A 27131-nucleotide genomic window follows, 5' to 3' on the forward strand; every position below is an offset into this window, starting at 1 on the left:
CATATAAATCAAAGAAACAGAGCAAAGTGCAGAAACAAATGCTATCTAAATGGTTAACTGAGTTTTGAAAAAAAAAAAAACAAAAAACAAAGGCAACTGATGGAAAAAAGATCGGCTTTGCACTAAATGATTAATTTACTGGAATAATGATTTATTCCGGTATTATTTACTGGAATAATGATCCCATATGCAAAACAAACAAATCTTTCTTTTTTTTTTTTTTCAGGACTGGGAACTGAACCCAGGGCCTTTGCACTGAGCTACACTCTTAGCATGCTTTTTATTTATTTATTTATTTTGATGGAACTGGGGATTGAACTCAGGCCCTTGAGCTTGCCAGGGAAGCACTTATTGCACTGAGCCATCTCTCCGGCCCCTCTCTTTTTATTTTAAGGCAAGGTTTAAATTGCAAAACTCCCCAGGCTAGGCTTGAACTTGTGATTCTGCCTCAGCTTTCAGGGTGCTAGGACTACAGGAATGCACCACCATATGCTATGAAAGCCACAGAAACATTAAAAAAATAATAAAAAATCAATCATAGACTTAAATGTAAAAGCTCAAACTACAAATAGAAAAAAAAAATCTTGGTAACCTTGGCTTAAAAGTCTTAAAATTACAAAAGCATTACCTAAAAAAAAAAAAAAAAAAAAAAAAAAGATAAACTGACATTCTCTAAAACTGAAAACTGCTCAAAATACAAGCTAGTCTTAGGAGAAAATATTCATATGGCTGATTTAAAAAAAAAAAAACAAAACTGTATGAAGAATACCTAAACAACACTTACAACTCAAATTCAGTTTTTAAAATTGGTCAAAAGAGAGCTGGAAGGGCCGGGGAGATAGCTCAGTAGAATAAGCACGAGCCTGGCAAGTGTAGAGTCCCGAGTTCAATCCCCAGCACCACAAAAAAAAAAAAAAGAATGGTTCAAAAGAGAGCTGGAAAAAGGGGGGGGGGAGAATATGCGCACGCTGGATGCACTGGTGCATGCCTGTAACCCCAGCACTTGAGAGGCTGAGGCAGGAAGATCACGTGAGTTCAAGGCCAGCCTAAACTACACAGTGAGTTAAAGGGCAGCCTAAATTACAGAGACCCTGCCTCAAAATAATTGGACAAGAGACTTACATTGACATTCATATTCACATTCTCATTCATATTCTCTCTCTCACTCACATACACACACACAAACACACACACACACACACACACACACATCCCATATGCAAATGGGGCAGTGCCCATGAAGCAGTGCTCAACATTACCAGTCAGGAGGAAAATGCAATTCACAACTCCAGCGAGGGACTACTTTCTTTCTTTATTTAGTATTTAGTACAGGGTCTCACTACACAGATCAGACTCATAGTGATTCTCCTGTTTTTAGCCTCCCAAGAGTGGGATTGCAGGCCCATGCTACCATGCCCAGTCTCAATCACAGTCTCAGCCCACCCCAGTGGCAAGGCCGGTGAGGCACACAGGGGTGGACTGAACTCCAGTCCCTGCACCTACCTAAGCAGGTGCTTTAATCTAACTTAAGATAGATTGGGGATTGAACTCACGACTCTGTACTTGCCAGGCTAGTGCTTATTCTACTGAGCTATCTCCCCAGCCCTTCCAGCTCTCTTTAGACCAATTTTAAGATATCTGACTAGCCCTACTTTATATCCACTAGGTTGGCTAAAATAAAAAAGATGGAGGCTGTGGAGATAGCTCAGTGGTCTAAGCACTTGCCTGGCAAGGGCAAGGATCCAGGTTTGATTCCTGGTACTACATGCCAGGCTGGCCCAGCACCAAGCCAGCCATCAAAACTAGGCATGGTATAGCTCACACACCTACAATCCCAGTGCCGAGGAGGCTGAGACAGGAGGATCACTATAAGTCCAAGCTGTGTAGTGAGACCCTGTATCAAATAAATGAATAAATAACGATGTATTTTTTTTTTTAATGTGCAGTAATGGTCCCTTCTACGCTGCTGCTGAAAATAAATATAAAATGGTAGTCACTTTGAAAAACAGTCTTGACATTCCTCAAAAAGTTAAATGTAAGCCAGACATGGTGGTGCACATCTATAATCCCAACCCTGAGAGGCTGAGGCAAGACTTTGAGGCCAGTCTGGGGTACACAGTGAAACCCTGCTTCAAAATAAAAAGGTTAAGGGCCCAGGAAGATAGCTCAGTAGAATAAGCACTTGCCTGGCAAGTGCAGGGTCCTGATTTCAACCCCCAGTACCAAGAAAAAGGAAAAAAAAAAAGGTTAGGTAGGGCCCAGTAATGTATCCTTACAAGCCCCGTGACCCAGGAGGCTGGAGAATCACAAGTTCCAGGCCAGTCCAGGCAACTCTGCACCAAAATTTAAAATAAATTTAAAAAAGAAAAAAAAAAAAGTTTGGCGAGCATGTTGCTCAGTAGCAGAGTGTTCCTATCCAATCTGCAGTACCACCAAAAAAAAAAAAAAAAAGAGGGGGTTAAGTAGTTATCTCAGGTATACAGCCAATGCACACAAAAACTGTACATAAATGTTTGCAGCACCATTATTCATAAGTCAAAATGAATTACTAAATTAATGAATAACCTAAATGTTCATTAATCTTTTTTTTTATTTTTAATTTTTTTTTAATTTATTTATTTATTTGTGTGTGTGTGGCTTGCTCAGCCCACCAGGGGGTGGGCTGGCTGGCATGTGGTGCTGGGGGATTGAACCGCGGTCCCTGTGATTTGCTAAGCTTGTTCTAAGTAGGTGCTTTAGACCACTAAGCCATCTCACCAGCCCTAAATGTTCATTAATCTATAAAAAGATAAAATGTATAGACTGTACAGCAGAAATGTAGATAAATACCATACAGAAGAAGAACCTCAAAAAGCTAAGTCAAACCAGACACACAAACCACTTAAATATGATTCCATTTATAAGAAATGACCAGAAAAAGCAAACTTTATAAGACAGAAAGCAGATCAGTAAATGGATGGGGGGAGAAGACAGAGACTGACTACACTGGCACCAAGAAATTTGGGGACTGGCCACAGAGATAGCTGAGTGGTCTAAGCACCTGCCTAGGCAAGCATGAGGAGCTGGGTTCGATCCCTGGTACCACACACTTCGCTGGTCCTGCCCTGGACACGCCAAGCCGGCCACCAAAACTGGGCATGGTGGCACATGCCTGCAATCCCAGCACTGGGGAGGCTGAAACAGGAGGATCACTATGAGTCCAAGCTGCGCAGTCAAACCCTGTACCAAATACATAAAATAAAAATTTTAAAAAATTGGGCAAGAAGAAATTTCTAAATCGATTGTGGCAGTGTCTACACAATACTACCAATTTATTAAAAATGAAGCCATAGGGATTGGGGAGATGGCTCAGTGGAATAAGCGCCTGCCTGGCAAGCGCAAGGGCCTGAGTCCAATCCCCGGTTACACACACACACACAAAGTCATTAAAGAAAAAAGTTGAGGTCTGGGAATATAGCTCAGTAGCTCAAGCATCTGTCTGGCAAGTGTAAGGTCCTGAGTTTGAATCCCAGTACAAAAAAAAAAAAATCAAGTCATATATTTACAATGGATGAGTTGTACAGTATCCAAATTATACCTCAATAAAGCTGCAGATAAGCAAAGTGTGGCAGCACATGCCTATAATCTCAGCTACTCAGGAGGCTGAAACAGGAAGACCAGAAGCTTGAGGCCAGACTGGGTAACTTACTGAGATCTTTTCTCAAAACTTCCAAAAAAAAAAAAGCACTACTGCAGTGCATGCTGAAAGGTCTATGAAGAAAATTTGTGTTATAGATGGTTAACAACCTAAGTTTGCAGACCAAAATTAGAGAAAAAGGAGGGCCGCAAGGAAAGCCAACATTTTGGCCCTGGCCTTCCAAGGTCAATTAAGACTCAGGAAAGACATATAAGAACTTGTACTGCAGGGGCCAGGGAGATGGCTCAGTGGATTAAGCGCTTCCCTGCCAAGCACAAGGGCCTGAGTTCAATCCCCAGTTCCACCAAAAGAAAATAAATAAATAAATAAAAAGAAAAAAAAGAACTTGTACTGTAACGTCATGTAACTCGGTAGTGTCCCAAATTTTCTGATCAAGATTATGGGGCCAAAGAGGAAAGTGATCGATGATGTAGAGTGTGCCTAAGAAGAGTCACATGGAGAGAAAACATTCTCTCAGGCTTTCACAGAGCGCACAATGGCCAAGCAATGGCCGTGACTCATCCACATGGCTGACACTGACAAAGGTTCTACAGTCTGAGGTACAGGATCTCAGCATAAATCCTGAAGGGATTTCACTAACCTTATCAGATCCAAAAGTTACAACTCTTGTTGCATAGGTCCTGCTTTACCTTGGTCTTAACCCATCCAGCAGAAAAGTATAAAAACGAAGTATAAGGGGCTGGTGAGATAGTTCAGTGGTCTAAAGCATCTACTTAGAACAAGCTGTAGCAAACCACAGGGACCACGGTTCAATCCCCCAGCACCACATGCCAGCCAGCCCCGCCCCTTGGTGGGCTGAGCTGGCCACACACACACACACACACACACACAAATAAAATTAAAAATAAAAACGAAGTATAAGAAGTAAAGCCATGCTGTTATGCTGAGCTGTAGGGGACTCAGGTCAACAATTTCTGACATTGCCAGTCAAGCGGAAGACCCAATACTATTATGGACTACTGGACTCTTTTAGAATATTTTGCTGAGTTTACACACCTATAATATTCAAATAACAGAACTTAACAAAAAAGGGGATACAGATGAATGTCCATTTTGTATCTGTGTATTCAAAGTGGTTAGGATAGATATATAGTTACATTCTCTTAATGAAAAGAGGGATTTGTTCTAATGGTGTTTGTAAATAGGATATCATGTCCGCATCTTGTACAGCAATTAACCACTAGGAAAAATGTATGCAATGTGTTAATTATTGAAATTGTCCTACCAATTTGGTTTGAAACTGTCTCATTGCTATTTGTTTCTCAATAAAATTATGGGGGAAAAAAGAAAAAGAAAATTTGTGTTAGATGTTAAAAAGTACTAGCAGCATGATGGGGGGGGAGGTAAACTCATCCGTAGGATGTGTACTTATTAACATGCATGACTCTGGGTTCAGTCCCCACAGCACTACAAATAAACAAATAGCATCCATATTATCTTCTCTTGACAAAATCAACAAAACTGACAGCAACCTGAAAGGACAGCTTCTCAGAAAGCTGACTGGTCCCCCAAATCATCACCAACATCTCTGTGGACTCAAGTCCACACTCAGAGAAACACTGAAGTAAAATAGGGTCCCTTTTGTCTAAAATTGACTCTTCCTGACCCAATGGACTTCTGGGGAGCCTGGAAGCACCAGGCACAGGAGGATCTTGACATCTCATGCAAAGTGAGAAGACCAGAAAAAAAAGTTACACCTCTCTCTGTCTCTGTCTGTCTGTCTGTCTCTCTCTCTCTCTCTCTCATACACCCTAAAAGAAAGAGAACAGAAAGGGAAAAAGTAGTAGCTGGACAGGTGGACAGGGCAGCCTTTGGACTGGGCAGGCCTAGAACATGTTGTCTACTGCAGCAGCACAAACCAGATGGCCAGTGGATTTTACTTGCAGGGCCAACGCCAACTGATTAGTTATTAGTTGCAGCTGGCTGGAGAGTTCTGTAATGGATTCTGAAACCAAATTCAGGCTCAGTGAGAAGAAGCAACATGAGCAACTGCCAATGCCTACCGCAGTGGAATGAGAAAGTGGTGCTATTAGTGCCACGTGTTTGTTGTAAAGTGTGCAGGTCCCAGGTTTGCATTTCCCAGGAAATGTCTCAATGAGCGTTCTGATATGTTATGCCACAGTGAACTGCTGTTAGGCTCAGGACCAGTTTACCTGTTTTCCTATTCAAGCAATAAACACCCAACATTTGCTCAGAATTTTTCACTTGCCATACATAGTTTATAGTATACATACGCTATTTGTCCATTTCACAAGTGAGGAAACAGAGTGGAGGAGGGGAGAGTTTGGGTAATTTGACCAAAGTCACCTCAGCCAAAAACCAATGGAAGAACATGTGGAGAGGTCAATAGCAAACAACTTCTCTGATATGAGGTTATCAGCCTCAGAGTAACTACAGCAGTGATGGCAAACCTTTCACAACTTTCAATGATACAAACATCCTGCTGCTGCAGGAGTGCCATAGGTTCACTACCACAGCACTAGTGCATTCCCCCTGGGCATTCCCAGGGCCATGGCCTCACACCAGGTCAGGCTTTCCTACATTTGAGCCTCAGATACAAACAGGAATGGCAATGTCCCTGCACTGCAGGCAGCAGTATGCTCTGGTCAGCTAACAAAGCCTTCCAACTGTACTCCAACTGTGCCAGTTTCCCGCCTCTGTATCCCTGTGTGTGTTGTCGTCATCGTCGTCGTCGTCATCGTCCCGTTTCCCCCCCCTTCCAAAATCAAAGCAGGGCGCATTTTCTCAAACTTGATGGACATCAGACTCAGCTGAGCTATGGATTTAAAATAGAGGATGCAGTCCGGAACAGCTGATGCCTGTAATCCCAGCACTCAGGAGGCTGAGGTAGGACGATTGCTGTGAGTTCGAGGCCAGCCTAAGGTACAAAGTGAGCTCAAGGACAACCTGAAATGCAGAGAAACCCTGTCACAAAAAGAAAAAGAAAGGGGCCAGGGAGACAGCTCAGTGGTCTAAGCGCCTGTCTGGCAAGCACAGGGACACTGGTTTGACCCCTGGTACTGCATGTCATGCGCTATGCCGGCCATTAAAACCGGTGTGATGATACATGCCTATATTCTCAGCACTGAGGAGGCTGAGACATGAGTCCAAGCTGCATAGCAAGACCCTGTACCAAATAAATCTCTTAAAAAAGAAAAATGACAAATTAAAAAATAAAATAGAGGATGCTAGGCGCCAGCTTGTCTGAGGCAGGGCTGGGAAAGTTTAACAAACTGCCCCTCTCATAGGAGCAGGTAGTCCTGGACCACATGAGAAGGAAACCGGGCCTGTTGAGTATCCTTATCTTTCTTCTCTGCTTTCTACTGCAAATGGCCCAGGAGAAGATGGAGAGGGAGGAACTGAAGCTAAAAGTTCCGTCAGGCCATACAGCAAGGCACCAAACAATGGAAAACAAGGCTTCTCCTGGAGCTAAACATCTGATTCTTGTACCAGCTGTGCTTTCATCCAGCTCTGAGGCCTTAGGAAAGTCACTTTTCCTAATGGCTCAGGAGCCTCAGCCAGAAACCAGCAGGTCTCCAGTTTTCCATCCTGGTTGAAGACCCTGGCCCTCTGACGGCAAGGACCCAGGGCTCTTCCCTCTCAATCACAATCATCTGCCTGGGGGCGGCAAGGTCTCCTCGACCCACACATCAGAAAAGTCAAGCCTCAGATGAGATCGAACGTAAAGTGCCCAGACCCCGGGCCAGGTCTTCACACCACGCCTCCAAAGACCACGAAACCCAGCCTCGGTGCGCAACCTTCACAGCGCACTTTACAAACGCCAGGCCCAGCGCGGAGCACCGCGCCCAGACCAACAGAGGCCGCGCTACGGGACTGGCCAAGGTCAAGAGCCAGGAAGGAGCCGCTTTGGATCTGAACGTGGACAGTCCGTCCTGGGCCCGACCACGCCTCAGAATGGGGGACAAGGGCGGCCCGGGGCTTCCCACGGGTGCCCAGCTGCTCAGGGCCGCGGCCGCGCAGGAGCCTCCCCTTCTCTCCGTGCCCAACCTCGCTCCACCGCCGGGGCTGCGCCTTCCTGCCCGCGTTCCAGCCGCGCCTGGCAGGACGCTCACCGGACTTGGGAGGGTAGCGATAGGCGGAGTTCGCCTGGATGTCGATATCCTCCACCCCCGCGATGCGGCGGCTCAGGATGGAGCCCATGATGAAGGCGCGGGACGGGACTTGGGCAGCGACAGCGGCAGTATCCTCACGCAAACATGATCAGAACCAGGCCCGACGGCCGCACGGCCACAGCTGTGCCTTGATCCAGGCCCCCACCCCGACAGGCTGGGCCAGACGCCACTGCGACCCGCCTTCCCGCCCGCAGCTCCTCGGGAAATGGAGTCCGCGGCGCCCAGACGCTGCGGGCCGCGGCGCGGCGAGCGCGCCTGCGCACTACGCCTCCCAGAGTGCCCCTCGCGGAGACCGGTCAGCCTGGGTCAGCCACGCAGCGCACGCGCGGGGAAGGGAGACCCCCCCCCTCGGCCCAAGGCGAGAGGGTCGTCCCTCAGAGACCCGAGAGCGGCGCTGGTCCCGTAGCTCCTCGGTGTCTTCCTGACCTGTTGATTCGTAGAGCCTTTGGTGGAACCAGCGCCACCATGTCTAAAACATCTCGGATCTTCCTAATTCTCAGGGTTCATCTCCCGCCCCGTCAGTGCTCACGGAGGAAGCAGTCACCAGCGTGAACCTTGGTCAAAACCCTAAGTACAAGGGGCCGGGGAGATGGCCCAGTAGAGTAAGCGCTTGCCTGGCAAGCGCAGGGTCCTGAGTTCAATCTCTTTTTCCGCCAAAGGAAAAAAACCTAAGCACTGCCCTGGACCCACAATTGTCCAAACGTTCCTTTCAGGATACAGTGTTACAGCCCGCCAAGACAGCAGACATCTCCCCATTTTATACTAGGGAAACTGAGGTACAGAGCATGTGCTGGAGGCAAGTTTCCAAGTATCAGGGTTAGGAATGGAACCTCAGCTTGAAAGGTGTTTCCTGGCTTTGGACTCTTACACACATCGGTAAGGTCAGTTGAGAACCTGGAGCTCCAAAAAGACTATTTAGCAAGTCAAGACTGCTGTGCCAACTAACTGGGAAGCCTAAGACTTGAAGTGTCAAATCCACCACACATTAAAATGTTCCTACTTTTCCTGAAAAAGCAGGATCCAATGATTGCTGAGAAATCCAAGTGACTTAAGATGAAGGACTTGTATATTTGGTCTTAGAGGTAGCTGGTTAAATCTGCCCGACCTACAATCATGATGCACACTTAGTGAGCACTTGTTATAGCCTAAGTATGATGCTGAGGGGTTTGTACCAATCACTCATTTAAATTTTCTCTGATAATGCATTCTAATAAAAAATTTTAAAAAGTCTGAGTTTTATGTTTTCAATGTACAGAAGAGGAAATTAAGACTAGAAAAAGTATACATTCTAGCTGATAGCACAGCAAAAAGTGGCAAGGCTGAGATTTATTCCTACCTAAAGGACCTTCCTGTGTCCCCAGAGACAATACTATTTCAATGTATTAGATTTCAAGTCTCTTGCCTCCTGATCAATGAACTTGAAGGCATCCCCTCTCAATGCAGTCTTTATTCCCTTATTTAAGAATTCTTTTCAGCTGGGCAGGATGGCACACCCCTGTAATCTCACTACTAGAGAGGCCGAAGCAGGAAGATTGCCATGAGTTTCAGCCTAACCTGGGTTCCATACTGAGTTCAAGGACTATGTAACAAGATACTGTCCCAAAAACAAGAAAAAAATTTTTCCATTAAATTACATATTTATATATGCATTTGTCCACATATCAACACTGCATTCAATTTACTTCCCTCTCTGATCATGGTGAAGGAGAGTCCTGAGGATTCTAATGCTCAAAATGAAAAGTAGTATTAAGTGCATGTTTCTTGTCTTGCTAGTTGGACCTTTCATTAAATAGTCCTCCCACCCCGGTGGTACCAAGGATTGAACTCAGGACCTTCTTATTTCACTGAACTATTTCCCCAGCCCCTCATTAAATATTAAGTGTTTCGGATTCAAGGTGTGTCAAAGACCCTCCAGCAATATTGTTCAATATCAACACTCAGCTCAGAAGACAGGTCTTTCCTGATTTGATCTGAAGTTCCACTATCAACATCTTGGGTGGCTCATTTATTTCTTAGACAAATATTTACCATGCAACTACTATGTGACAAGTGATGAGTCAGACAACAAGGATCAAATAGTAGAAGATGCTAGACACAAAGCCCAGGCTAGTTTGGAAAGATATCTTCTTCCACTGATTGGCCATGTGAACTTTGACAAGTTCCTCAACCTCCCTGGCTCTCAAGACAAAGGTGGTACTGGAAATGCCTTTTCTTCTCTCTCTCCCTCATTTCTAGTCCCAGCTGTCCCACCTCAGCCTGTTAAGAAAGTCAAAGTCCACCCTCCAGCTAGGCTGATCCTAGGAGAAAACAAAATTATTTTTTCTTCTCTACCATATCTAAGAAAACAAGCGGACTGAGGTGGTGATTGGGGGCCAGCAGGGTGACCTTTGCTCCTACCAGCTCCATTTCCTCTGCCCTGCAAAGCAGGCTGGTCTGGGAGCGTTCCTTCAGGGCTGGGCAAGCCTGAGCAGGTATGGAGGTGGTAAGAGGATTGCAGGTGAGAAGAGGTGCTTCTTGCTTCCATAAGCAAAAACAAACAAACCAAACAAACAAAAAACCAGTAGATAGAGCCCACCCTCCCTTGCCAGAAACACACTGCTGGACCAAAGGGGACTGGATCTTTTCCACTGGCTCACAATGACAGAGTGTAAAACTAGTTTCCAGCCTCTGCTTCCTTATCTGTAAAATGGTGCCTGGTCTTCCCAAAGTGATCCAGATGGAGGCAAAGGTGTATTAGAACTGGTGCACTGATTGCCAGGCCTTGTGCTAATCACCTCATAGATATGAATTTCCCAGAACACCACTGGGAGAGCTGAGAGGTTTGCAGAACAGAAAACCAAAGCTAGTGGAGGAGTCAAGACTGACAGGTCTGTTTCCTTCTCAAACCTGCCCACCTTCGACCACGCTCTGTCCCGATCCCCATGGCAACAATGGAATTAGAAGTCTTACTCAGAACTGCCTCTTACCGTGTGCTGACCTTGTGCTAGGCACTTTGTTCACATTAATTCATGCCTATGATGTTTCATAGAGATAAGGGAGATTCTCAGCAAGAGCAAAAATACCTTTGTACTAGGAAGATGTGCAAAACATTATGGCCCCAATAAATAAATGACTACCTTTGAAGAGGAAAAAAACAAAAAACAAACAAAAAACCATTACTGCCCCTTAGTCATCCTACCAGGACAGGAAAGAGTTCCAAACTCCCATTTCCTGTGGATAGAGGCCTTCTGCCAGGACTAAGGTACCTGTCTAGGGAAGGGGAACACTTGGTGACTTCCAGTTCAGAGGCATGATCCTTTGCTAAACCTCTAAGCTATCTAGGTCTCACCCACATCCTATCACTCCAACCTGGAACTTTTAGGCACTGTCTACCAGCAGCCCCATAATTCTAACACTAGCCCCTAAGAGACTCTGGCAGGGTTCAGGTGCTTAACTCTTTTTTTTTTTTTTTTTTTTTTTTTTTTTTTTTTCAGTACTAGGGATTGAACTCAGGACCTTTTGCTTGCCAGACAAGTGCTTATTCTACTGAGCTATCTCCCTGGCCCTATCTACCTTATTAGAACTGAATCTACCGGCCACACTGTCACAACTACAGTGACCATGATAGGAACTTTTTGTTGTTTTTTTGGCCAGTTCGGCCCACCCTGAGGGCGGGGCTGGAGTGGCATGTGGTGCCAGGGATTGAACTGCTGCCCCCTGTGCCTGCCTAAGCAGGCACTTTACATGGCAGAACTATCTCACAGGCCTCATGATTGGAACTATTGATCAGATCTATTATAAACCTTGAGTGGCCTTTCGCCCATTCCCAAGGCCCATGCTTGCTTTCTTAGGATACTTGGGATTTCCCACAAACACTACTCTCCCCTGCTGGTTTTGCTCTTCTACAACCCGGGACCTGGTCAAAGCCAGGCACATAACAGGCCAACATGATATTGGGGTCAAAGAAAGAAAGTGAGTCTAGGAAGCACAAGGAATCAGGCCAACGTAAAACAGACTAAGATACCCGCGGGCTCACGCCACTGCCTGTCACCGCCGCCCCCATCCCAGCCTAGCGCCCTCTCCCACCTGCTACGTCAACCGGAAGTGGCATGTGCGGAGCTGTAAACACAACCCGCAACGCCCCACCCCCGCTCCCAGCCCCGCCCCCTTCCTGCACGTGATGCGCCCCCGCCCGCCCTCGCCGCCGCCTCATTGGGTTGCTAGCTTTGTTTACCTTATATGGCCAGGTCCTAACACCCCGCAGCAGCCCATTGGCCGAGGCACGGCCTCTCTCGGCTGACGTCACTAGGAACAGAAAGATGCAAATAAACCGGTGCATCCTGGGAAGGTAAGTCCATAGTGATTCCGAAACTGGTTCCGCGTGGTCCTAGAGTCCCCGTGCTCAGAACACAGATTTCTGGCGGAGAGCACAAGCTGTTGCGTGGGAAAGTGGGTAATTCAGGGAGGGGGACCCCAAAACTCTAGAAGCTACCGGCCTCGTCCGCCTGTCCTGGGCGCCGCGTCTATCTCGAGACGCTCCTTTCTGCCTGGCCGAGAGCCAAACGAGGGAGGACAAGGAGAGAGAGCTCTGGGAGCTCTTCGAAGGCTTCCTGAAGGCGGTGACTTTTAGCAGCGCCTGGAAAAGCCGACTTCTTAGTTCACAGGACTATATTTATTGGCGCCTACTGTGTGTTGAGGCCTAGTGCATTGAATTTGGCTAGTGAAATTCATGGGGTCTCCTCTCTAGGGGCTGCAGGGTCTCCAAGTCCCGGAATCCTGGCGTTTGGACCCATTTCTCTGATCAGCGGCTCGCCCCGTAGGCGTTCGGCTACCAGACCCACCCTCCCATCCCGCCCGGCGGCGGCGTGGGTGCCGCGGACTACAGGTCCCAGCATGCCTCGCCGGCCGCTGGGGCCGCGAGGCGCGGCGAGTCAGAGCGCACGGTAAATATTTGTATTAGCTGGAGCCGGCTCGCTAATGGTGGACGCGTGAGGCGCGGCGCGAGCGCGCAGGCGGCCGGAGCGGGCAGCGCGACGGCGCCATGTCGGTGAACATGGACGAGCTCAAGCACCAGGTCATGATCAACCAGTTCGTGCTCACGGCGGGCTGCGCGGCCGACCAGGCGAAGCAGCTGCTGCAGGCGGCTCACTGGCAGTTCGAGGTGCGCGCTGGGTGGGTGGCGTGGACACGTGCCGGGGGCGCCCCCTGGGCCGGGCAGAGGGCTCTATCCGCTCGTCCGACGGCCAGGCCCGTGCCCTCCGCCCGGAGGTCCGCTTGGCGACCCCCCCCCTTTGTCCGGGTAACGGCCGAGGGCGGGGCGGTGGCCGGCCGGAAGGAGGACGCTCCGGGTCGGGCCCCGCCGGGCCGAGGGCGGAGTCGCCCGGCGGCGGCTGGTCTGTGTGCCCGGTGGGCGGCCCGCGCGTGTGCGTACATGTACATGTGCATTTGTGTTTACGCACGCACCGCGCTTGGCGTCAGCGGGGCACATAGAGGGCTGAGAACATGTGGGTGCGTGTGCGGACGCGCAGTCCGCCCGTCTGCGTGTCAGGTACGAGATACTCGTGTCATGTTTGGTATATGTTCAGCATGTACACTTGGGCCGGTTTGTAGAGGGTGCCATGCCCAAGACCGTGCGGTGTGTGTATACATACATGGCGTGGAGTGTATGGGCAGTGTGTTGGAGCCTCTATACAATGCAGAGGTGTGCATGTGTGTACACTGGCCCAGAGGTGTGACTGGGGGTCGTTCTGCGGGTCTAGGTATCTTCTGGGCAAGGAGAGGAACCTGTGCCTTTGCGGCTGCTCTGGGAGTAATGTAGGGGTCAGTAGCACAAGTCACTTGGGCAGACGTTGCTGCTCGTCTGACTTCATATCTCACTCATGAGGTCTCTGGTAGTAGTGTCCCAAAGCTGTTGGTGCTCCCTAGAGGCCGTCTGACCTCCAATTCAAAGACCCCTGCCATCACTGCCGTGGTGATATGCAGGGATAAGACCAGGCTCTGGAGTGGTGTCCCTGATAGATGTAGGGTCACAGCCTTAGCCAGTCTGTGTCCGTGCCCAGCTCTAGCCCAGAACCTAGTTTCCTTGGGACCCATCCTAGAGACAGTGTTTGAGCGTCCAGGGGGCTCTCAGGCGGTTTGCTTTGGGCAGGGTGATGATCAGAATGTCCCTAGCTTGGGATTGGCTGTGAAGGCAGCTTTTCCACCCAGATGCATCCTTCCCACCTTGCTCATCTTTTCCCTCCCAAGACTTGTCTTCATCCAGGAGAGGAGAGGCTGCTCTCTCGGGCCTCAGTTTCCACACCTGTACCAGAGGAGAGCTATGTGAGTCAGCCTCTAAGCCCTGAATGGCCAGCTCTCTGCCTCCTCTACTGCAGCCCCACCCAAAGGAAGCTCCCTGCTCCCCACCGCTCCAGCAACCATCAGCCCGGTTTGTCTCTAGGGTTGGTTGTGGTAAAACTTGCAAAACCACATTCATGACAGTTTGCTTGAGTCCCACTTGTATATACAGGGCTCCCTCCCTGCCTGCAGAACACTGAGCCTATCCTTCAGAGTCAGATACTCAGGCTGTGTCACTCAGGTAGCACAGGTTAAATTGAAAATGTAGCTATGAAGATTGCAGGATCTGGGGAAGAACTCTGTCCATGGGAGTGTCAGGACTGCCTTGTAGACTGGAGGACTCTGGTGGCCACCAGCAGCCCAGGGATACAAGTACCTGTGCCCTTGGTTCCCTGAGTATCAGTTTCAGTGATTATAAAATGGGGAGTACTTGGGTATGAGCCAGTGGACTGTGAATCCCCAAACCTCAGGCTTCTACCTAGGAGCGAGTGAGGGGTTTTTTATGGTTAGCCCATCCCCCTTTATGACCGCCTCCACCTGGCTGGCATCACACACTGGGTAGTGTTTCTGGGTCACATTCTCAGATTCAGGTGTTAATGGGAGCAGAGGCTGGAGGGGGAGGGGACCTCTGGCTAGCTGTGCAGATTTTTTGTCTTTTTGAGACAGAAGGTTTCACTATGCAGTTCAAGCTGTCCTTCAACTCACTTTGTAGCCCAGGCTAGCCTCGAACTCCCAGTCATCTTGCCTTGGCCTCTCAAGTGCTGGGATTACAGGTGTATGCCACCATGCTTGGCTTTAGTTGTGCAGGTAGTAGAATACTCACATGAGGTGGGCTTTGGGGGACAAAGTTGGGGGCATCCTTTGGGCTTCTGGGTTGGGGTTTACAAAGTGAGCCTGGGCTGAGGGGTGTAACTGCTGCCACCAGGAAAAGTGCTTAGAGACCCAGCACCTACATGAGCTCTGGACACCCAGATAGGGTATCTCCAGGAAATTGTCAAAATAATTCATTTGAGTTTATTTTAAAAAATAAACAAACCCCTGAGGGCAAGTCCTGGAAACCAGGCTGGGCTTCTGGGTGTGCTGGTAAAGGGAAACCAGGAAGTCCATTGTACAGTACAAGCTGGAGAGCAGGTTTGCCAGGGGAGATGACTTCAGATCCAAGCCAGGGACTTGGCAGTGCCTGAAGGACCCCTTACACACTTAGAGGGCCCTTCCTTCCTCAGCACTTTCACAAGAACAGCCAGCTCCCTTATTTCCAACAGGGGCCCAGGGGAGGTGTGATAAATGTCAGCACCTCCCATGAGGGCTCCCTGGACTCCCTCCCCCAATTGCCAGAGACCTCTAGGAGTCTGAGTTGATCTTGGAAGTGGTGGTTCCAGCCCTTACCCACCACCTGGAGCAGTCCCAAGGACTCCTGGAGTCTCAGGCCAGGGTCCTAACCCCACCTCTGCCTTTTGTTAACTTGTGAGCCCTAGTAAGGCATTCCATTCTCAGTTTTCCTATCTAGTAAAGCAAGTGATTCCAAGCCAGCTTCTGTAGTAATAAGCATCCCCACCTTGAAAAGGCAGCACCTTGCTTGGTTGAGTATTGGTATGGAGGGAGAAGGTGGAGTGTCATGTTCCCAGCATGGAGTTGTTACAGGAACTGTCTTCAGTCCCTGTCTGGGTTAGAGCCACCCTCCAGCTAACCACCTTGACATTCTTGGCAAGGCTTGGGTGGATGAGTATGAAATCCAGATCCTTTCACTTAAGTGCAGGCCCTCCCAGCTGGAACATTGTGATCTGAGGAGGCCACTATTACTTGGTATTTGTGATACGCATAGAAACCCTGAGGTCCAGATAGAGTAGTACCATGTGATAATTAGGTGGAATAAAGCCAAGAAGCAGTCTGTGCCATCTAGGTTTGAACTCAAGATCCCCCTGATTAAGAGGAAAAAATGGACTCAAAGGAGCAGACACTTGCTGCTGTCTAGGTGGGGACGAGACACAGAATCAAACTTGAGGACTAGGTAGCTTTAGTGAGGACCCATGCAGCCTTTCCTCATAAGACAGAGTGAGGGTACTGTCTTCCTGCCTAGAGCCACATGGACAATGTCAGGAGTATGTGAAGGGTGGGCTCTGCAGCTAAGAGTCACCTGGCAAGTAGCCTTGTGAGTCTTAGTCACCCACCCGCCCACCCTACCTCCAGTTCCATGGTGTCTCCATGGGTGATAGTATCTCCAGGGCGAAACTCAGGTTTGGTACTGACCAGTACACTGCTAGTTTTTGGCTACCTCATCTCACCTTATTCCACTCAGAGGCCAGCCCATGGTAATGTTAAGCCTCAGAGGAGCCTGGGAACTAGGGTTAGGGAGGGTCCTGGAGGGTAAGCACAATCTTTCTTCCTGTAGACGGCCCTCAGCGCCTTTTTCCAGGAGACCAACATCCCCTACAGCCACCACCACCACCAAATGGTAAGTGTCCCCTGGAGACCCACATGTAGCCCCACTGGGGGCTTTCTGTTCTGGACATGGAGGAAGTAACCCCCTGGCCCAGGGAGGCTTCCAGTGGAGGGCAGTGGACATGTGGCTGAACTTTCTTGAGATAGGCCTGCAGGAGTGTGGGCTTAGTGGGCACCCTGGATTCAGTGGGACCTAGGTAACACTGGCCCTTGGAGCTTGGGCTTCTGCTTATACAGTGGGGGTGTTATGCTGACTTAGGGGGCTGGAAGTGCCTCCTGGCCCTACACTGGCCAGTGTTTGGACCTGTAGCCCAGGTACCCCAGTAAAGCTGGGTGTGCCCAACTCAGTGCCTTTCCCTGTGAGCCCCAGCATTGGCATCAACTGGGCCAGGACAAAACTCAGGTGGCATCTGGGGAAAAGGGTATAGGGACACCTGTCTCTTCAGAGGCAGTGGGGACCTTGGGGCCTTCCCAGAAAGGGGGTGCTTACCCCTCCCTCTCTCCTTTCTTTCCCCACAGATGTGCACTCCTGCCAACACCCCTGCCACACCTCCCAACTTCCCTGATGCTCTCACCATGTTCTCACGTCTCAAGGCTTCAGAGAGCTTCCACAGTGGCAGTAGCGGCAGCCCAATGGCCACAACAGCTACATCACCCCCACCACACTTCCCCCTTGCTGCCACTGGCAGCTTTGTGGCACCCAGCTGGCCAACTGCAGCCTCACCCCCTGGGGGCCCACAGCACCACCAGGCACAGCCATCCCTGTGGACTCCAGCACCCCCTTCTCCAGCTTCAAACTGGCCACCTCTGGCCCCTCAACAAGCTGCTTCAGAACCCAGGGCTCACCCTGCCATGGAGGCAGAGAGATAAGAGAGGCCCCTCCCCCCTCCCGGAGGCCAGGACCCCGTGGGGCGGGGGAGAGGATGTCTCCATGGGCCCCCTTCACCTTTCCTCTGTCTGCACCCCTGCGCCCTGGAGCCCTGGAGGGGAGAGATGGACTCTAGCCAGGCAGGGATACATCTTGTGCCAACATGCACAGCCACACACACGCAAGTTCATGGAGCAGAGGCATGCGGTCCCCAGCTCTCACAGATTTGGCTCAGAGTGGCTTGGGTGCCTGGTGAGCAGCACTTTGGAGACCGAACAGCCTTCCCACAGAAGAGGACTCATCTACCCTGCCCTGCCCTGCCTTGCCCTAGCCCCGGGGCACTGTGGACAGTCATCCAGCAGAGACATGGCTGGCTACTGACTGGGAGCTCCCTACAGCCAGCAAGCCTAGATCCCTACACTTGGGAATGCAGAGCCTTCTCCGCATGTGTGCGTGTAGCTGTGTATATGTATTTGTTTGTATGTCGCTCTTTAAAAAGCAACCTAGTTAATGGGGCACCTGGACTTTGCATGTTAGAGCAAGCCCCAAGTCCTGGCCCACCACCCCTCTCCCCAGGGCCCTGCCTCACCCCACCACCCTCTTGTCAGCCTGCACTGCTGTTCCCCTTGAGAAAAGGTTTATGGGAAACTCCAGGACTCTATCCTCCCATCCCCATTGCCTGCCTGCTGGGACTGACTGCATGCCTTCCCCAGAGCCCAGGGGTACCTGGTCTCTACTTTCTTTCCCCCTTTTAACAAAAGAGAAGAATTCCAAACTGTCACCAGGCTCTGTGGTCTTGCCTCACATCCTAGGCTGGTACCAGCTGGTTATGTGTGGGTGGGGCAAGCAGAGCACAGGTCATCTTTGGTATCACTGAGCTCCACACTGTTCCTCTCATTGTCTTTTTCAACCACAGTGTGCTCTAGAAACTCCTGCCCACCCAAAGCTTTTCCCATGAAGTTAATTTTCTGACCTGTGTCTCCAGAACCTCACCCCTCCCACCACACAGGTAGGACAGATCTTTTTTTTTTTCTTTTTTTTAAATGTATTTGGCACAGGGTCTCACTATGCAGCCCTGACTCATAGTGGTGCTCTTGTTTTCAGCCTCCCCACCACTGGGATTGCAGGCATGTACCACCATGCCCAGTCTCACTGGAGGGCTCAGCACACCCAGGGGTGAGACTGGCATGTGGTCTCGGGGATCAGCCCCCCATCCCTACATTTGCCTAAGCAGGCACTTAGTCCACTGAGCTATCTTGTTGGCCCTCAGGTGGACACATCTTGACCCCCCAGTTTTGGGCAGTTAACAGCTGCCTCCATTTTCCTAGGTTTTATATAGGAGTACTCTTGGACTCTCTTGAGTCCAGCCTCCAGCAGCAGCCCAAAGATGTTTCCCCTCCATCACTCCACAGCACCTTTATGGTAGGAGAGGGAGCTCTAGCCTCCCATTCCTTCATTCTGGAGCTTCTCCATTCTGGAATGGAGAGAAATTCTTGGAACACTGCCATTCACACCCATAAGTGGTAAGGAAAGATTTTGCAGAGGAGAGTTAAGGGGTCAGTTACCTGCCACACTTCATGAAGCTAGGTGTCCCATGTGCACCATTTAGGCAGATTGCTGTGGTGACTGTAAGCATCACCTATTGATGATGTCCAGCTTGTGTAGTTGAAAGCTGAACACCAAGTTTTAAGAACCCAACAACATTTGTGTGCCCTGTACTTGACTGGTACCAAAGTGATGTCCCAGACCAACATCCTCACCCAGGAGATGCTGACACTGAGGCCACCCTACCAAGTCCTGGGGACCGCTGTGAGCTGGACCTGGAGGTCTCAGATGCTTACATTAGGACAGAAAGGACTTAAAAGGTTCTAGGTCTGGCCTTTCTAACCTCACCACTGTTGATATCTGGGCCCCAAATCACTGTCTCTACACCTTAGGATGCACACAGCATCCAGGCCACCTATTAAATCTAGTAGTGTCCCTAGTTGTGACCATCACAAAGGCAGTTGCCCCAGTGGAGGATTCCTCCCTAGTCCTGGGGTTTACATACCTAGCTGTCAGGCCAGCAGACCAAAGGTTCCTGACCCTACTAGGCAAGCCTGGGAGAGACTTCCCCAGGAGGTAGCTGCAAGCCATCTGCCTCCACTAACAGCCACTTGCTATGCCAAGAAGGTGTGAGCTTCATGGTGTGCCAGTTACACCTAAAAGCTGTTACCAAAAATAAAACGGCTCCTGGAAGATGCTGAGGCAGTTGCTTGGGAACTACTAGAATTGATCCCTGAGCCTATAGAGTGAAAATCCCCGAATCCTTGTGAAACACTTGAATTCCTGGCCTTACTCCTGAGGCAACTGCCCTAGAGAAGGCTGCTAGGATCTAGGCTAGTTTTTCTCTTCACAGTGTTGGGAATGGAATATAGGGCGCTGCGGCAAACAGTGTACCCTGGCCCTTTAAGTATTTTGAGAGGGGGTCATGCTAAATTGTATAGGCTGGCCTCAAACTTGAGATCCTCTTGCCTCAGCCTTCCAAATAGGTGGGATTTTTCCCCTCAAAAAATAGGTGGGATTATAAGTGTGCACTACCACACTCAACTCTTACCTGATTTTAATGTATCTTAGACAAGGTGGGAACTCTGAACCCTCTCCTAGGAGGGAGCAATCTAAAAGCCCTAGGTAAGGTAGGGCTGAAATTGGGGCCTGGAAACTTGGTGTTTCAGTAGATCCAGAGGCCCTGCCAGGTGTGCTTCAATCCCTGGCCTAAAAAATCTAGAAAAAGAAGCTTGAAGAGTGGGCCAGTACTAAACCAGGTATGTTGGCACCATAATCCGATGTGCCTGTAATCCCAGCATTTTGGGTAGCTGACAGGACAGTAAATTTGAGCCCAACTTTAAATGACAATGAAACTGGAAAAAATGCCAAAACCAAAAATGGCTGGAGATAAAGCTCAGTGTGGAGATCCCAGGTTTAGTTCCTAGTACTCAAAAAAAAAAAAGCCAGTACTTCAGGGGAGCCAGAGGTGACCCACAAAAATATACCATGTGCCCCAAAAATCAAATGTGAGAAAACCTGGAAACTTCTGTGGTGTAATCCAAGCTTGGAATTGAGAAATTCCAGAAGCAAAGTTTAAGACTTAAGATAATCCATGTGTTCAAGAATTAAGCTGGGTGAGAAGCCAAGGGCCAAAGTTCTAACGAAACACCCACACTTGTAGGCCACCCTAGTCAGGCTTCATTGCAGGCTCTTCTTGGAAGCTGCCTGAGCAATACAAGGAAACTAACTAACCTTGTTACTTTGACATCAGCTTTTTCAGAGCTGGTTATGCCCTGCTTGCCTACCAGATTGGAGCTTCAAGTAACTTTCCAAAGTTCCACTATAACAAACACCACATTTGCACCCACAAAGTTGCTAAAAGAATGACTTTAAGCTTTTCATATCTGAATACCAAAGAGAATTTTGCAGTATTTGTGAATGAAGACCTGGCCTTGTCCAGTGACAAGCAGTACCTGTGCCTATCTGAGGAAAGAAGTCACCCTCGTGTGTGCTGTGTTGTGTGCCTTATAGAGTGTCACATATTTTGTTAAATGTGTTTACCAACATTTTTAAATCAAGAGGGTTTATGTGAAGCGCTCCATTTCTGACTAATCTTGGTAACTGTAATATATGTCCCAATTTTCCATAAGGCCCCAGTTGGCTGGAGCTGACCCAAAAGGCTAGGGATACAGCCTTCCCATCCCTGCAAGGCCAGGCCCTTCCACTCCAATGACCACACAGATGGTCATTTCCAACTGGTGCCATGGAATCTGCTGCATTTTTGAAGAGAAGTGCTTTTCACTGCAAAGCACCTACAGATGTAAATACCCTGCTTGGTAGGGTGGAGGGACACCTAGCTTCATATACATAATACTAAGCTGCTTTCTGTGGCAAGCAAGGCTCCTCCTTCAGACAGCCTTAAAGGGAGAAAGGTTTGTTCTCCAAGTTTTGGACATGGAGCCACAACCAGGGCTACTGAGTGTCCCTAGGACTTGTCCAGTGGACCACTGAGGTTCTCTAAGAAGGCACTGTGGCCAGCCCTGAAAACCAGGCTGTCTCTGAGGCTAGCTGTAGCCTTGGAGGTCTTTGGAAGGGGCAGCGGGGGGGGGGGGGGAGGGGTTGCATTTCACAGTAGTTCCAGGACAGATGAGCCCTTTGATTCAGATCCACCTCGTGGCAAGGCTGCCTGTATTAGCCAAGATGGGGTCTTTCAATGCAAAGTTACTTCCAACTCTCAAATTTGGAAAGGTCTCTGGGTTTGTAGCCACAGCTTATATTTGGGCAAGATACACATGAAGGAGCCTTAATACAGTCATTTGTGGGGTGAGGTAGTGCCAAGTCTTCCCTCACCCCAGTGAGACTACTGAAAGATGGCCAAGGCCTTTTCAGGAGCACAGTACAAGGTGTTGGGGGTCTGTTGGCAAAATCTTTTCTCTGCTTTCTGGAGCCTATTCTCATGTCCTAGGGAGTAACAAAGCTGCAAATAGCATTTTCTGTAGATCTTGATGAAGTCCTGAGTTACGGGAAGAAAAGGTGAGAAAATAGAAACCTTTCGTGCTGTGTTCACAGAGTCTCTGCCTAGAGCCCCCAAATCCACAGGCAGTCAGAGGTGTAACAGGGATCTGTGTGTGGTGAGTCCTCTGTCCTTAAAAGTTGTCACCATGAAGGCTCTTCTGCAGCCTGCATTTCCACCCACCCCACCATCTGCCTTCGAGCACTGGCACTTCATTTTCCCAGTGTAGATCGCAGGCCTTGGAACACATTTACCTTTATCAGGAATATATATCTTAGGTTAATGAGTTCATGGTCTTTGAAAGGGACCTTTCACTTGGGCTTGTTGGTGTAGGGTAGTCACTATGCAATCCCTGCTCCATTCCAGCAGCACCTACAGGCTGCTCTACAGAAGCCATCTCCTCCATCTTACCTGGCTTAATTTGTGTCCCAGAAGTCTCACTCCGCACAAGACCAGTTCACCTCCGTCTAAAAACTCAGAGCCCTGGTTCCAGGAAATCCCCTTGGGCAAGCCAGGAAGAGGTTGGTCACTTGCCCCCTGTCTAGCTTGGCCTTGTTATGGCCCAGGCTGGGTGCTGTAGCCACTCCCCTTTCATACAGGAAGCTGTCCAAAATGGAGTCCCACTGTTGCCACATAGTGTCCTGTGTTGCAGAGGAGTCACCCATGCTCCTGAAGCGGCTGCCCAGAGCCTTTGGATTGGTACAGCTCTTCCATAAGCCCCTGAGGCCTGCAAGCCCACCTCTTCCCAGGGACAGGATTGTCTTCTGGGATTACTCCTGGCTGAAGTGCCCCACCAAGTACCCAAGAGGCCTGTCTGAATGCAGACAGGTTACACATTGATCAATGGGGCCCTCACTTCTTATTCCCTATAAGGACCAACTCAAGCACTGATGTTTCATGTTTGTAAACCTCTGAAATGAGCTCAGAAGGTGGCCTTGAAGAAAATGAATGGAGGTAGCTAGGAGGCTGTGAAGGAAGAGTTGTGCCCAGCTGTGAGGACCAAGGATAGGCCCTGGGTGCCAGTGTGTTGGCAATGGGCTGCTCCCAGGAGCCCCATTTTCCCAATTAACTCTAGCTAGAACCACAGCTCCCTTGGCGGAAGAGGGAATGAAGCCAGGCCTCTGATACTTATGCACAATACCCATCAGGTGTGGCCTCCTGAAAAGCGTAACAAAAAAAAAAAAAAAACCCTGTAACCTCACAGCTGAGGAAGGTTTATTGTGAGTACCTGCTGCCACTTGGCCTGGGTGGGCTGGGGTAGGTGTGGGAGGCTGGTGCTGGGAGTGGCAACTAGAGAAGGGACCAGCAAGTCCTACTCATCCACAAGGAGAGGGTAAGACCACCCTCTGAAGAGTAGACCTCATCTATAGTCGGACAGGTGGAAGATTTTATTCTGGGCAGAAGTTGCAAAAATACTCATCTGTGATGTGGAGGTAGGGGCTTGGGGTATGCCAGCCAGTGCCCCCACCAAAGGCAGTATGGAGAGGAATCACCTGGGTCAGGAAGCGCTTGGCCTCATTTGGATAGAGTCCTTGGAAAAGAAAACACCAATCAGCTGAGAGGGTGAGGCAAGACTATCACAATTTTGAGCACAGTCTGGGCTACTTAGCAACTTAATGAGATTCCATCTCAAAATATAAAAATGGGCTAGGAATATGGCTCAGGACAAAGGTCCTGGGTTCAATCCCCAGTACCACCAAACGAAAACCAAGTCAGGGCAATGTCAGGAGGGGCCTTGGGAACTTTAAGAATGAGCAGGCACATAGCAACCCTCAGGCACGGACAGCCTCCCAGCCAGGGGTTGTTCCTCCACACCTGTCACTGGGGGCCCGGGGGCTCCTAGTCCTATCCAGAGTCCTCCCTTCTCCAACTTATTCCTAGACAGCTCTTGCCACCAGCCACCAATTCCTTGTATTTAGTTAGCACTGAGGGAGTAAGTTACACCCAAACTGTGCAAAGGGAAGCTCTTTTGTCTCTGTGAAATGAAACAGAACGATGGACAGTAGAGAAAAAGAGAGGGCAGGACTCAGAGTGAGCAAGTGAGAAAAAGGAGAGACTGAGGGGCTGGGAGATGGCTCAGTGGAATAAGCACTTCCCTGGCAAGTGCAAGGGCCTGAGTTCAATCCCCGGGTCCTCAAAAAAACAAAACAAAACAAACAAACAAACAAAGAGACTCAAAGAAGAGGAAGGGACAGTTAAACAGTCAGAAGGGGAAGGGATAAAGCCAGATCATGATCCCAGGGCGATTTCCATATGGAGACTTTGTGACTTCATGGTTTGCTCTTTTCTGCAGCAAATGTATGTGCTATAAATAGGAGAAACTGCTGGTGGGGATCCCTGCTACTGGTACAGTGTCCCTGGAGAATACTGTAGTATTCTCCAGGGACACTGTACCAGTTTCCTTGTAGGTCAGCCAAGAAATGAAAAGGGACAATCCAGTTCACAATAACAACACACACACACACACAAAAAAAAAGGTTGCACACAAATTTGGTTGCCATGGGAAAACTGGTCCTAGTAGAAATAATGGTCCTCAAGTAAGAGGCACAAAGGCAGGAGCTGTAGTGGGAACTGATTCTGATGGCATCATTGCAGCAAAATAAAAAGCAGAGAGGGCTTTAAAGCCACATTAACAATGTTATGTCAAAAATTAAGGAATTTCATGGGTTCAGTGAAAATTAGACTCAAGCTTAGTTGTCCGTGAAAATGTAAGTACTGTGCTGTTTGCATAAATAACAAAAGAAACCAGAGTCAACATGGAGACCTCCCTACATAGATGCAGACCCCACTCCTATGTCCAGGGCCACTGGCTCATTTCCTAGACCAGTCACAGGGCCCCAGAGCCATGGAGGAGACCCAGTAGAGGATGGGGTGGGGCTCACAAGCTGGTAGCCTCCTCCACAGTACGCGTGCTGGCTCGGGATTCAAGGTGTGGAGATCTTACGTGTCTGGTGAACTCTGGGGTCTGCTGTGGGTCCCTTGAGGGTGGGATGAGTGGTGGAAGCAGTGTTAGAGGCTGCAGAGATGGTGGGCGAGCCAGCGCTGCAGTAGGAGTGCCTGTGGCAGTTGAGCTGGTGCTGGCTCGGGGCCCCAGGGCTGGATAGAGGGAGGGAGAAACCTGTGTTGTATCTGAAGAATGCTCTCATTCTGTCAGCAAGATAGCAATCTAAAGCCCTAGGTTAGGCGAGCTTGGGCAAAGTGCAGGGACTGAGGTTCCATCCCCAGCACCACATGCCCCATCCCCAGGGCAGGCTGAGCTGCCCCCCCCCACCCCCCAAAAAAAGAATGCTCCCAGGAGCTGCTGGCCCAACAGGGTCCTCCTTGTTAGAGGAAGAGAAGACCAGGACTGGAAGTACTTTGCAGGTCATGGCAGGGCAGGAGACCATGCTTTTTCTAGTCCTGGGCATCCTACACTTCCAGAGTATGACAGTAAATGAGTTCCAAAGCGAAGCAGTGCACCTGGGGAGGGCACAAGGCTTAGATTCTGGGGATATAGGCTCAGGTTGTTGGGAGCCCCTTGCCAAGAAAGATATGTGAGCTCCACTGTCCCACCCCTGCAGCTGGATGTTTGGGGACAGACACCTGGCTTGGCTTCTGGAATGGTGGCTAGGACTAGAAAGCAACTCTGAAGGTGAAGCAAGAGCCTGGACACCTGAAGGCCTGGGTCCCACTCTTAGCCAAGGCAGAGGTACTGGATGGGGGCTACGTCAGGGATCCCCTCAGAACTCTGGTGCAGTATAGGTGGGCAGGTGGCTGAGATGGGACAGGAATAAGCCCCCAAGCTGGAGGTTAAGGGGAATGGGCTTGGACTAGGAGGGAGCAGTTGGGCCAGGGAGTTGAAGGTAGGTACTCACGGGGATAGACAGCACCAACTAAGGCACTAGAGCGTACACGGTCACACAGACTTTGACCTGGGGGACATGGAGTCTTCACAGCTAAGGAAAAAAAACAACAGGTGGGGGATGAGGCCAAAATTTTCACTCTAGTGGGACCTGCCCTGTTTCTAGGGCTCCTCTGCCACATACTCAATAGAGGCAAGAAAGCTACTGAAGCCACCACTATCCATGTTCTGGTTTCCTTCCTGGGTCTTGGGACCAAATGACCACTTGGGGAAAAGCAATAACTTTGCAGGAGACATCCCTGGGGAAGAGTGATAGGAAATGAGGGGTCCCAACATAAACTCTATCTGCCCTTCATCCTATTATAAATCTCATCTGCCCTGCCCCTTACTGAGTGCACTGTCCCAGCAAGTTGACCCTTCCCTGGGGGTTCATGAACAGCCTCACCAGGTTTTTGTAAGCAAGAGGAGGTGGGGATCCCTTGGCAGAAAGTTGAGGCTCGTTAAATATTAGCCCATGTTGCTGCCTTGTGTGGTGACCCCTGAAGCCCAACCCAAGCTCCTCCCATTGGATCCACAGTGGGGGGCCTAAGAGCAGCCACACCATACCTGGGCAAAGGGCAGAAGATACAGTGTTCTGCCCTCCTAGAAACAGGGTGGGACCTGTGGTTGTTTGCATGGTGGTCCCCAAAAAGATATATCCCCTGGAAACTGTGGGTGTAACTTTATCTAGAGAAAAGATGCTGCAGGTATAAAGACGGTGAAATGAGATTATCCTGGGTCACACTGAACCTTAAATCCAATGACAAGTGTCCTTATGAGAGACAGAAGAAGAGGGGACACATGGAGGATGGTATGTGAAAAAAGAGGTAGAAATTGGACTGATGTGGCCACTGCTAAAGAATGCCTAGAGCCATAGGAGTTGGATCTTCCACAAGAGCCCTTGGAGAGAAAGATGGCCCTCTTGCCACCTTTGGTTTTGGAATTTCACTCTCCCAAAGTGACAGAATAAGCTGCTGTTTGCTGTAGCAGCCTGGTGTGCTTTTCTTTGTCCAGCACACAAGGACAATTCCCATTCCTTTCTTATCATCTAGGATATAAGTCCTCTCAGTGGGATCACCCATTATGGCTCTTGGACCTCTCTTTAGGAGGGGAGGTGTGGCTCTCACCCACGGACAAAATTTAGACTTCTTTCCAAAGAGAAAGCACTCTAGGGCAGGGGACATGGTTCAGCGATAGACTTCTTGCCATAGATGCATAAGGCCCTGAGTTCAATCCCCAGCACCACAAACACACACACA

The 27131-nt window shown here is 49.4% G+C and overlaps 3 protein-coding genes across 7 annotated transcripts in view; 1 reads left to right on the forward strand and 2 right to left on the reverse strand.

Annotated features, from left to right (window-relative positions):
* Mgrn1 (mahogunin ring finger 1) overlaps positions 1-8063 on the reverse strand; it is a 44507-nt gene extending 36444 nt beyond the window's left edge. The window contains exon 1 of the mRNA XM_023711398.1: positions 7771-8063. Coding sequence (XP_023567166.1) covers positions 7771-7858 — 88 coding nt within the window. The 5' untranslated portion in view covers positions 7859-8063. The remainder of the gene's footprint in view (positions 1-7770) is intronic.
* Positions 8064-12695: 4632 nt separating this feature from the next.
* Positions 12696-18233, forward strand: Ubald1 (UBA like domain containing 1). Its single transcript, XM_004627803.2, has 3 exons — positions 12696-12970; positions 16535-16597; positions 17104-18233. Exons 1-3 carry the CDS (start codon positions 12851-12853, stop codon positions 17452-17454), a joined length of 534 nt encoding a protein of 177 aa, XP_004627860.1. The 5' UTR covers positions 12696-12850; the 3' UTR covers positions 17455-18233.
* Positions 18234-20963: 2730 nt separating this feature from the next.
* CUNH16orf96 (chromosome unknown C16orf96 homolog) overlaps positions 20964-27131 on the reverse strand; it is a 50877-nt gene continuing 44709 nt past the window's right edge. For 3 of the 5 annotated variants that reach the window (XM_023711326.1, XM_023711329.1, XM_023711330.1), the window contains exons 14-16: positions 25847-25927; positions 24875-25088; positions 23427-23523 (exon numbers count right to left, since the gene is read on the reverse strand). In XM_023711326.1, coding sequence (XP_023567094.1) covers positions 23508-23523; positions 24875-25088; positions 25847-25927 — 311 coding nt within the window. In that variant the 3' untranslated portion in view covers positions 23427-23507. Of the gene's footprint in view, positions 23524-24874; positions 25089-25846; positions 25928-27131 lie in introns of all 5 variants that reach the window. The other 2 variants (XM_023711327.1, XM_023711328.1) reach the window with 2 other exon arrangements.

This window comes from Octodon degus, unplaced genomic scaffold (genome assembly GCF_000260255.1).
Source record: "Octodon degus isolate 3935 unplaced genomic scaffold, OctDeg1.0 scaffold00021, whole genome shotgun sequence".
In the NCBI taxonomy this organism is placed as follows: Eukaryota; Metazoa; Chordata; class Mammalia; order Rodentia; family Octodontidae; genus Octodon; species Octodon degus.

Excerpts from the sequence above, each read along its gene's own strand:
- Ubald1 (XM_004627803.2), top strand. The coding sequence starts at position 12,851 with ATGTCGGTGAACATGGACGAGCTCAAGCACCAGGTCATGATCAACCAG. Across the intron at positions 12,971-16,534 it reads CGGCTCACTGGCAGTTCGAG|ACGGCCCTCAGCGCCTTTTT; the intron begins GTGCGCGCTGGG and ends TTCTTCCTGTAG. Across the intron at positions 16,598-17,103 it reads GCCACCACCACCACCAAATG|ATGTGCACTCCTGCCAACAC; the intron begins GTAAGTGTCCCC and ends CTTTCCCCACAG.